At 27.9% G+C, this 11,696-nt stretch overlaps 1 protein-coding gene, 1 long non-coding RNA gene and 1 pseudogene across 2 annotated transcripts; all 3 read right to left on the bottom strand.

Annotated features, from left to right (window-relative positions):
• Positions 1-3,086: 3,086 nt before the first annotated feature.
• Positions 3,087-5,669, bottom strand: LOC140672227 (uncharacterized; annotated as a pseudogene).
• Positions 5,670-5,689: 20 nt separating this feature from the next.
• On the bottom strand, positions 5,690-6,380 carry LOC140668476 (uncharacterized). The gene has a single exon (XM_072897507.1). The coding sequence runs from the start codon at positions 6,320-6,322 to the stop codon at positions 5,690-5,692; it is 633 nt and encodes a 210-aa protein (XP_072753608.1). The 5' UTR covers positions 6,323-6,380.
• Positions 6,381-9,352: 2,972 nt separating this feature from the next.
• Positions 9,353-10,105, bottom strand: LOC140668480 (uncharacterized). Its single transcript, XR_012047177.1, has 3 exons — positions 10,002-10,105; positions 9,622-9,717; positions 9,353-9,531 (listed from the first exon to the last, which is right to left on the bottom strand). It is a non-coding gene; the product is annotated as an uncharacterized lncRNA (long non-coding RNA).
• Between the last annotated feature and the right edge of the window lie 1,591 nt (positions 10,106-11,696).

Raw genomic sequence — 11,696 nt, 5'->3', positions numbered from 1 at the left:
GTGCATTTTATCTCTTAGTTGAGCTGATAATATATCTAAAAATGTATGGTATATCATGATATTTCCATGTACTGTGATGTACAATGTGAAAATTTAAGTTGCAAAGCCAGATTTTATGTTTGTCTCAGGTGTAACTTTCAGTACCCGTAAATATTTATTTTATTGGATAGCCAGGCGTCTGATTATTTAGCTGGGCTGATAGTCCACTTGAAAATATATATATGATCATGTCACACTTATACATAGTGTTGCACAGCATAAGAATATGTGTAGCGAGATCAAAATCTTGATTGATGTTATATACTGTGTGATTCATTATTACTATTAATCGCACAGTTGTATGTGTAAATGTTATTTTTAATTTAGAAAAATGTTTATTTATTAATTATTATATATATTAGTCACGATTAATTATAAAATCAGAATAAAGTTAGCCTTTTATATGGGTACATATATGTTAGATTTAAAATATATATGTATAAATGTGATATTGATTTGCTATAATTGACTGAATATTGTTATAATACATACATTATTGATTCTTTCTCTGTTTTTTTAGATGGTGTTCTTACTGAAGAGTCTGTTGAATGTTTGTCTTTCTAAATTTTATCACTATATGTACAAGTTGCTGCTTCAATTCAGATGTCAGATTTGTGAGACTCGATGCATGTTTATTGGTGGGACTAATGATCAGATGAGTATAAATACGCAAACTTATTAAGCCTAATTAGAGAATTTTAAATGAGTATGCACATGTGACTTCTAATTTAATTGTATACATATCTGTGTTTAATATACATATATTAAGGATTGTTTTGTATATGATAGTAAATTTAATTTTTGTAATCATTTAAAGATTAATAAATATTTAAGATAAATTAATATTTTTAATCTTAAGATTTATAATTAAATTGTCATGTGCATTTACTCATTGTTTTGAATTATGTTAATTTATAATATTGTTATAGCCCCAAAAAAGGCTACAGATTTAATGAATATATATATATATATATATATATATATATATATATATATATATATACATATAATTATATTGATGCAGGAATGCATCGCGAGCGAAGCGATAATCGCGCGAGCCGCTGACGCAGCGAGCCACGCGCGCCCGAGACCGAGCGCGAACACGAAACCGGAAAGGTGTCGCCGAATTGCTAAAAGTACAAGCGAGGAAATTCGACTTTGAACTTCCTCGCCTGCACTAAAACGCGAATTCAGCAACATAACCATATTTGGTCATGTTGCTACGGGACCCTCTCCGAAAAACCATGCAGTTCGGAGGGAAGCTCAGCACCTGCCGCGATGAAGCGACGGGTAGTCGTTGATCAGATCCTAAAGAGGAATAATCGTCACGGACAGTTATTAAATAGAACGAGATACACGAATAACTAAGAGATATACGCGCGCCTGAGATAAGCCGACGCGTATCAGACTACCTGTACGACAGAGTATACGAGAGATACCTCTCTCTCCCTTTAACCGATAATACACACGAGTGTAAATACGTACGCTGGGAGCAGTGACAAAATACCAACCCAATTGATTTCATTTAACTGTTATTTATTATAAAAACGAAGAAAGCAAGCAATTAAAAAATATTATTAAAATAAAAGGAGACCACTGCCCGCCGTATCCCCGGCCTTCCCTGAACGAATCCCGAAAAATCCTGTGCCCCCTCCTGAAGGCACAACAATATTATAATACCATATTAACATTACTAGAATGTAATATATTGAAATTAGCATAGTGGTATATAGTGAAATCATAATAATTAAATTAGAATAACAATTATTAATCTTTTAATGAACAATTAATAACTGATAATAATTAATTATTAATTAATGTTAATTTTAAACAAAATCTGTTAGATTTTAATATACCATGAATAATTTTGTGTGCTTAGTTTCAAAGTATGACTTTAAATACTAACAAATCTAATTTTAGAATATAACGGGTGTCTCAAATGTATGGTATTTAGCTTGTGTCTTTATTTGTTTCAGGAACTTGAAAATGTTGATTCAAGCAAATATCTCTGGTGTGACAGGATAAAGACGTCCTTGTCGACGGACAGTGACGGGACCCAAATAACACAAGTTATTCGAAAAGAATTCATTTTTATGTCACCAATTTTGAGTCCCTTTCGAAATACATATAGAATACATTTCATAAAATGTATTCTTTTAATTTGTACAGAAATAAATTTTCGAAGATACTTATAATATGCTGCCTCATAGATATATATTTACAGAACATCAAAATAATTATAAATTATAAAACTATATTGCAAATATATTGCTTTAATCTCTAAACATTTATATAAATAACACAAATGCGGTTGATACATTCTTTAATTATTTTTGAACCCGTCGAATTCACTAATGGTCATAAAAATTTGCTCAAACCTGTGAGTCTTTAATAATATTTTGTCTTTAATAATATTTCATTGATAATTTTATGATTGATTACGCTTTACATGAGATGCTTGATGAAATCTGTCTAAGAAAATTTTGGCTAACTTTTATCTTTAAAAATTTATTGAGGAAAGTTTTGTCATTGAAGAATCATTTTATTTTATATGTACGTTTATATGTCGATTGGATCTTATTATATGTGAAAAGTGTAATGATGTATTATTTTTTGTATAATAATAATAGAGAAACAGAAATACAGAAGGTTAAGTAATAAATATACGTATAATAGGAATTGTAAAAAGAAGCAATTTATGTGTAGTCGCACAAAATGGTGTCATTCTTTATTTTATATTTATTTAAAATAAATAAAAATATTTTTTATATATAACACTGTATACATATATGTATATATTGTAATACTTATATAATAGTATATATAGCATATGCATTACACGTATAATCATAAACATTTAATATATGTTTAACAAAGTATATGACTTGGTACTATATCACGTATTTTGTACTATATTTTCTAATTTTCTTTTTTATGAAATTCGCACAACAAAACGTAAACTTTTGATTAATTGTGTTGAACTAACTAAAATCAGATAATCCTCTTTTTGCAGGAAATAAAAAATAAAAACGATGTTTTTGTGATTGTTAACAGCTTAAACATTAAACAAAAATAATTAAAGTTGATTGTATTGAACTAACTAAAATTAGATAATCCTTTTTTTGCAGAAAATAAAAAATAAAAACGTTTTTGTGATTGTTAACAGCTTAAACATTAAACAAAAATAATTCACGTATTGTTTCTGAATAAATTATTAAAATATTTTTGAGTAAACATTTGTGCATTTAATACCGCTTAATTTTGCCAGATATATAGTTATGTAGCCATGTTTTAATTTGAGCAACAGATCGATTGATTAAATATTTATTTTTTTCCTTTACGTAAGAAATTTTTTTGTTAGATGGCAACTTTCCACTAGTAATTTTCTTTGAAAATTCTTTAATAACTGCAGTACGTTCTTCGTCTGTCCAACATCTTCTTTTTGTTAGACCATATGGGGACGCTACAAAATAAATTAAATATTACAATTAATAAGATTATAATAATAAACAAACAGGAACAGTTCATCCAAATTTATAATATAAATTTTTATTTATTTATAATATATACTAATGTTTTACTTTAAAATATTCCTTAGAATAGTGAAAACATTTTTTAATTAATAATAAAATGTTAAATTTATAATTATAGAAGCAGATGATAAATGTAATGGAAAAATTAAAAAATTGATAATACATGAACAAAAAACATAAATAATATAAATAACTTAAATTTAGCTAGTGTAGACTATTGTTCATTATCATTTTTTAAATAAAAAATATATTTATTATATATATCAAAAGTATGTTTATTAAAATGTATTAAAATTGTATCAGTAATATACATTACACATTAGAACTTATAATAATATATGTTCTGACATTGTTTATGTAAAAGCAAAACTAAATAATATTTAAGGGTATACAATCTTTTATAGTTTATAAAAGCTGTGTAAAATAGAAAAAAAAAATAAACTTACTACTGCGACGTTTTTTTATATTTGGAGAATAATTTTCATCATTGTCGTTATACATAATTGCATGATTTTGATGCTCAATTTTTCTTTTTACAGATTTTTGTTGTTTATTTGTTATGCAAATTTTAGAAAATTTGTTTTCAGATTGTACTGAAAAAGGCTCACGTGAACTTATACATGTTTCGGCATCGCTTTCCGACTCTTCATTCGATGTAGCTTTATTTGTACCTTGTACTTGCTCTTCTATTAATAATAATACAATATTACGATAATTGTTATATAAATATATATAAATCGATTCATGAAACTTATAGCGAATTCGGCCGCTTGTACTAGTGCTCACTGAGTGCGAATGAATATTTTCAATACCACGTATTCAGTTTATGCTCACTGTTCTAATGCATTCATATTGTTGTATTCAGCAAATGAAAACTGCTCTATGGACGAATTTATATTCGGACAAACAAACTGTACGAGAGCAAAAAATATTGCACTGACTTCTCTGGCAGTGCAGTTTGATACTGCACGGACACAGTTCTGCACTCACATCATGTCGGGACAGCACTAGAACAGAATTAGTGCATGTGTGCCGAATTCACTATAAGGCTAATGTGTGCTACAACCGCAGATGTCGATATGTAAAAATTAAGCGAAACAACAATAAATGTAATAATATGAATCGTCTCGATCTCAATTTGAATTTTCTTCAGTCATATCATATTCATACTTAACATATTCATACTTTAATGAATGAGGAAGATCCAAATTAAGACTGAAATATTTTATTGTTGTATTCATTGTTATTTTGCTCCATTTCTGCACATATATATCCATGGTTATAGCATATTGAGCTTACTTTTGTAAACTGATTTATAAATGCATTTGATTTTGTTTTCTTAACTATATGTAATAAAAAAATAAAATACAGAAATTAAAAGATAGTTTCAGAAATTAAAAAAGAATAGTTAATATCTATTATAAAAAAACTTTTGTAAATATATACATAACTTTGAAATATTACATAAAATGACAAAACAAGTAGTATAGTACATAATACCTGAATCGCTATTATTAGATTGCTGTTGCATATTTTCACCTAACGCTGCTTCAAGAAATTTTGTCATACGGATAATCTCTATTGCTGGTATTGACTGCCGGTAGTGGCGTTTATGAATTTTTTCATGATGTCCCATAAAGTTCGCCAAATCATCCATTTCATTTTCAGATAAATTCAACGTAATGCATGTTGTAGCAATATGTTTGCGTAATTCAGTGCCTCTTAATGTGGTATTTGTGCATCACATTTTTTAGAAAAATATCGCATAAGGACACATGCTCTTAAATATTTAAAATAACGCTTAGTACTACTAGGTATGCCGAACACATATGGATTTTTTAAGGAACATTTGCATCCTTTCGATGCTTCAAAATTAGTTCAATACATTGAACCAATTCCATATCTAATATGACAGGCACCGTACGCCCTAATTTCCCACGAATTAAGAATCTTACGTATTTATCAGCAACCTACATACAAAAGTTCATTTAAATTATTGCTTTGCGTTACATATATATATATAATGTATATTACGCACCATACATTACATATATATGTATATCACGCACTACAATTTATTATGTGTATTTTATTCATACATAAAAATAATTTACCTGTTATAAATTTGCTCCTAATGATTTATATAAATCTAAATAAGTTTCTTTTGTTATATCTTCGCGAGTATTAAAATCTTCTATAGTAACACGTTCAATTTCTCCTGCTCTTCTTCTGTTAAAAACTTGTATAGACGTAAGTGTAACTTTTGCAAGCCTTAGCCATGTTTTGTACATAAATTTCTTCTGGAGCTTTGTATATAATACTTTTCTTTCGCTTTTTAAGTATAAGTGTAGCTTTTTTATGTCTTCTGTAGATGGAAGTGTAACTTTTTTCTGTCTTTTATGTTGTGTTACATTTTCTTCTACTGTTTTATTTATGGATATCCCATAATCTTCTTGTACTAATTTTAAAAAGTTTTCTGTGGTGTTTTGCTTTTCTATATTATTTGTTTTTATGCACTCACTTATTAACAAATTACCAATTTGTTTTATGTATGTCCCAATATTTGATGCAACTGATGGTGCACCATATTTTTTATTAACAGCATCAAAATGAGATATTTTATTTACTGCTTTAAGACAATCATCATACATGGAAGGATCATATATATCAGAAAACTTTGTAACGTTAGATCTATACTCTTTTACTGCGATAAGAAACCGTCCTAATAATCGAAGTCTAGCACGAATCATATCTTGTTGATGTTGATGATTATACTTAATGCATAGTTTGTTTGCATATGTTATTAATAATTTACCGTATCTAATACATCGTGCAACATCATCTTCCCTCAAAACTGGGAATAAAACTTTTCTTACTGTTTCACTTGCACATTCATGGATTCTTCACATCACAGTACGTCCTAAGATTTGTACATTTCTGCCTTTGGATGTGCCTACATCTACACATTTCTTAAAGTGATGTCTGATATTATTTTTAATGAACCATTCTTTACACTTTGCACAACACGTAAAATTTTGTACTGTTTTACAACTATTTCTAGGTGGCCTTCGACAAACAATTAACTCTCCCGTGTTTAAAGAAGGATCTGTGTTATGTATAAAATTACCCTTCTTCCTAATTGTTTTTATAATTTTTTTTCTTTCTAAATTACCTACAATAAAAATAAAATATTAGATTATACAAATGAATAAAATTACAATAAGAATATTAACAATATTAATATTTATAAAAAATATAAAATAAAATTTTATAGGATTTTATCGTTATAAATTATATTATACTATATATTCATCTTGTACATATATTTTATAAGTATTGTATATATAAATATATATCGTATTGCATTGTGTATAGGTATATGCGTAGTGTAATATAGTGTTTAAATATATATATTATTTTATTGTATATATAAATTGTGTACATATATTTAAAATTCTACATATATAATTATAAGAATTATATAAAATATATTATAAGATATACTCGGCAATGAGAGCCTATGCGCGGATGTTGATGCGTAAAGAAACTGCGTAAAGAAATTAATTCTTTTCACGAAAGAATTTCTAATTAGTGCACAGAGCACATATTTAGATTCTCATTTTTGAGAACTCTAAAAACCCCTCTATACCCCCCTAAAGAGATGTAGACGAGAAAAAATATCGGGACGAAGTCACTGAATCGGGAATTGAACCCGAGTCTTTCGCTTGTCGGGCGACTGCTCTTACTACTGAGCTATTCAGCCCCACACCGATACTTCTCTCGTCTATTTGTTTATAAACCTCTTGATAGATAAACCGAAGAACGCGATTTTTCAGCCCCGCGTGAATTTAATAATTTGAAAATATATACGGCTCCAATATTTACAAACATGATAAGATATACTCGGCAATGAGAGCCCATGCGCGGATGTTGATGCGTAAAGAAACTGCGTAAAGAAATTAATTCTTTTCACGAAAGAATTTCTAATTAGTGCACAGAGCACATATTTAGATTCTCATTTTTGAGAACTCTAAAAACCCCTCTATACCCCCCTAAAGAGATGTAGACGAGAAAAAATATCGGGACGAAGTCACTGAATCGGGAATTGAACCCGAGTCTTTCGCTTGCCGGGCGACTGCTCTTACCACTGAGCTATTCAGCCCCACACCGATACTTCTCTCGTCTATTTGTGCTCTGTGCACTAATTAAAAATTCTTTCATGAAAAGAATTAATTTCTTTACGCAGTTTTTTTACGCATCAACATCCGCGCATGGGCTCTCATTGCTGAGTATATCTTATCATGTTTGTAAATATTGGAGCCGTATATATTTTCAAATTATAAAATATATTACCTTTTGGTAACAATACAAATTTTTTTACTTCAGGTTCCGATTTATGTACACTTTCTAAGTGAAGTGCAATTTTGCTTTGAATTTTTTTGCAATAGTAACAAAAATTCTTTTTCTGAAGGCCATTAGGTTTAGAAAATGGAACAAATAAATTCTCTTCTCGACAACCGAATGTATTTACAGAAGAAATATCTATTAGTGAAGCTGAACAATTTTTATCAGTTGCAGATATATTATTTTCATTAGTTGTAGATACATTATTGCTGACATGATGTTCTATAGATTCTCTTTCAGTTGTAATTTTCGAAGGTAAATATTCGGAAGTATTCGTTGTGTTTGCACAAGCAATATTGTCAATAATATTGTCATCATATGAAAATGTTATATGATTATCACTATCATTGTGTGTGTGATTCATAGAAGTTTTGGCACTAGTGAGATCATTCAATATACTAGAATTATTAAAAGGGAAATATCATGACATCATTGAGAACTACACCAGTTTCAGAATTATTGATATTATTATTGTCGCAGGTGAATGTCACATTGTTACAGGAATTATTATTATTCATAAAATTATTAGTAATAATATCATTATCTATAATGTTACAGTTGTTATTATCACAAGGAAACGTCATATTATTGTCAAAATCAGTGTCAGTTGTAGAATTGTTAGCACTATTAACTATGCTATGATCTCTATCATTATCACAGGAAAGTGGTATATTGTCGTCATTCAACGAATTACTGATATTAATATCACCATGTATCATTTTTTGACCGTTGCCATTATCATAGGAAAACGTTACATTAAGATTAACAGTCTTATGATTAACAGTCTTTACTCTATTATGCTCATTATTACAATTTTTGGAAAATATCATGGCATTATCACAATCAACATGTTTCGTAGAATTGTTGACATAACTTTCACCATTTATTCTATCGTGAGCATGTTCATTATCACAAGCATTCATCATATTATTATCAAAATCAGTGTTCGTAGAATTGTTGGCATTAATAGCACTATGCTCAACTATATTATGACATTTGTCATTATCACAAGAATGTGATACATTGTTATCAAAATTATTATTCATAGAATTATTGGTACCGATATCATCATCTATCGCTTTATAGCTATTGTCATTGTATTCATGCGAAATTATCACATTATTATCAAAATTAGTGTTATTCGAATTATTGACACCAATCGTCGAATTGTTGACAAGAGTACTATTTACTATGCTAGTATGATTTTTGTCATTATTGCAAGAAAATAAAATATTATCATCAGAATTATGAACATTCTTAGAATTATTAATATCTACTGTTTTATTATAATTATTGCTATTATCAGAGGAAACTGTTACATTAAAATTCACAGCCTTTACTCCACAGTCTTTGGAAGATATCATAGCATTAACAGAGTCAACATGTTTTGTAGAATTATTGATTGATGCATTATTTATTACTGCATTGTGACTATATCCATTATCAAGAAATATTATATTGTTGTTAAATTCAATTGCATTACTAAAATTATCAGTATTTATATCTTTATTAGTACAACTCATATTAGTATGGCAATTATCTTTTTGTGGTATTACTGCAAAAAATAAAAATATAATTAGGAAAATAGAAACGTAATATATTGCACATAATTTCAGAATTTGATTGATAAAACTATACAACTTACTATTATCATTAACAATTGAATTTATATTTTCCAGAACAATGTATGGATTAATTGCATTCAAATTTTTAGCAATTGCGGAAAGATTATCTTTGCTTTCTGTAAAAATAGAGCATGTAATTACAACTAGAAGGTAACATGTTGCTATGAAAATTTAATTAAAAAGATTAAAAAGTATGGTATTGTGCAAATACCAATATATTTTTGTGGTTTATTGATATTAATTTTATAATCACTTATAATTTTGTGTAATGTAATATATGTATATAGTAAATATCTATAATATAATAAGGTTATGTATTGCTATGCTCAATATACACAATATATACGCTCTTGCATTGGAAACATTATATATTATGTTAAATATAAGAAATGATACTTACTATTCTATGCAATTGTATGTGTAATACATTTTTTTTACGATTCTTATTAATTATTAATTTAATGTTCGTTCTTTTATGTTTTATATTTGTTACGTGATACTTATGATCATTACAAAAGTATAATATATATTGTGACATTTTTCGTATAATGTGATTCAGCCATGTATAAAACGAATGAAATGAAATGACTTTTAAACGAAATAAAATATACTATTAGCTAATATAATTAAAAATTAACTATAATCTTAAATCAGCCATCATAGGCTGCATTCAGCAGAGAAAGCAAATCAGTGAGCGCTTAGTGATTCTTTATTGTGATTGATTCTTGCATTTAGATCTTCATTGGATCTAAGTGCAAAAACTAATCACAATAAAGAATCACTAAGCGCTCACTGATTTGCTTTCTCTGCTGAACGCAGACATACTCGACACGAGATAATTAATCACAGAGCGATCAATGAAGTAATATATTATAGATCCTGACTTTTGGATAGACTATGAACAATAAATATTGTAAATAGATTAGATAGATCCGTATAATTGAAGAATATTGATATTATCAATAATATCAAGATTTTACATAAACGTTTAAAAATTTAATTAAAATGTTTTGATATTAACGAGATAATTTATAATTTATAATTAATTCGATGTTTTGTAAATATATGTTATTTATGAAGCAGCATTAAGGCACTATTACATTTGTCGTATAACAAGTTTTTCTAGCGTGTTGATTGGCTTCAGGATAGAAAATTTCTTGAGACTTGAGAACTCTTTTATCCTACAGCTAATCAATACGCTTGAAAAATTGTCGTATGACAAGTGTAATATTGGCCTTATAAATGTCCTTAAAAAATGTTTTTATAGAAATCTAATGTATTGGCATGATTTTGGGGGATTTCAATAAATACATATAAGTAAAATTCGTTAAATTACATATATAAAATAAATAATAGCAGAAATTACTGTGGACATTAATTATTTAAATAATTGTTTTAATGATCATTTTCAGAACACAGAATCTCCTTTTCTGAATAGTCCTGAAAACTGTGAGATAATATACAATGGCAGCTTCCGGGACATATTTTCAATAAATTTAATAATCAGGATTGAGTTTATTGCAATGTAATATTCAAAAATAATGATTAATAATATTATTGAGAGAATGTTACGGATAGTTGAACTATATAAAAAGTCAAAAACAAATTTTTATATCTGAAAGCGTTGGCATAAGAAAATTCATTAGATTTATGCATATATGCAATACTCAGATATTGCTTGCATCCGCAGGAGAGCGGGCACAAACATTACGGTGCAGACTATTCTCCGTAACCGTAAGAATCAAACAATCCTAATCGAGCATATGACTTTCAGAAAGCCAAATACTCGATTAGAATTGGTTGAGGTTACGGTTAAGTTTACGGTTACGGATTTTATATGTAAAGGCCTTTACTTTTTCTGTATTAATATAAATTAAATACATTTATTCTTAAAATACAAACTATCTATAAAATTCTCTTAATAATATTAATAATCATTCTTCATTTTCAGATATTACATTACAAAGAGCTAAGTTTTTTATTATTAAATTTATTTTATCCAGGAAAATATGTCCCGGAAGCTGCCATTGTATATTATCTTGCAGTTTTCAGGTCTATTCAGAAAAGGAGATTCTGTGTTCTGAAAATGATCATT

The sequence above is a fragment of the Anoplolepis gracilipes genome, chromosome 1 (genome assembly GCF_047496725.1).
Source record: "Anoplolepis gracilipes chromosome 1, ASM4749672v1, whole genome shotgun sequence".
Taxonomy (NCBI): Eukaryota; Metazoa; Arthropoda; class Insecta; order Hymenoptera; family Formicidae; genus Anoplolepis; species Anoplolepis gracilipes.
This window is presented reverse-complemented; position numbering and strand designations above follow the sequence as displayed.

Bases quoted from the DNA above. Each gene is read 5' to 3' on its own strand.
- LOC140668476 (XM_072897507.1), bottom strand. From the start codon at position 6,322: ATGATTCGTGCTAGACTTCGATTATTAGGACGGTTTCTTATCGCAGTA.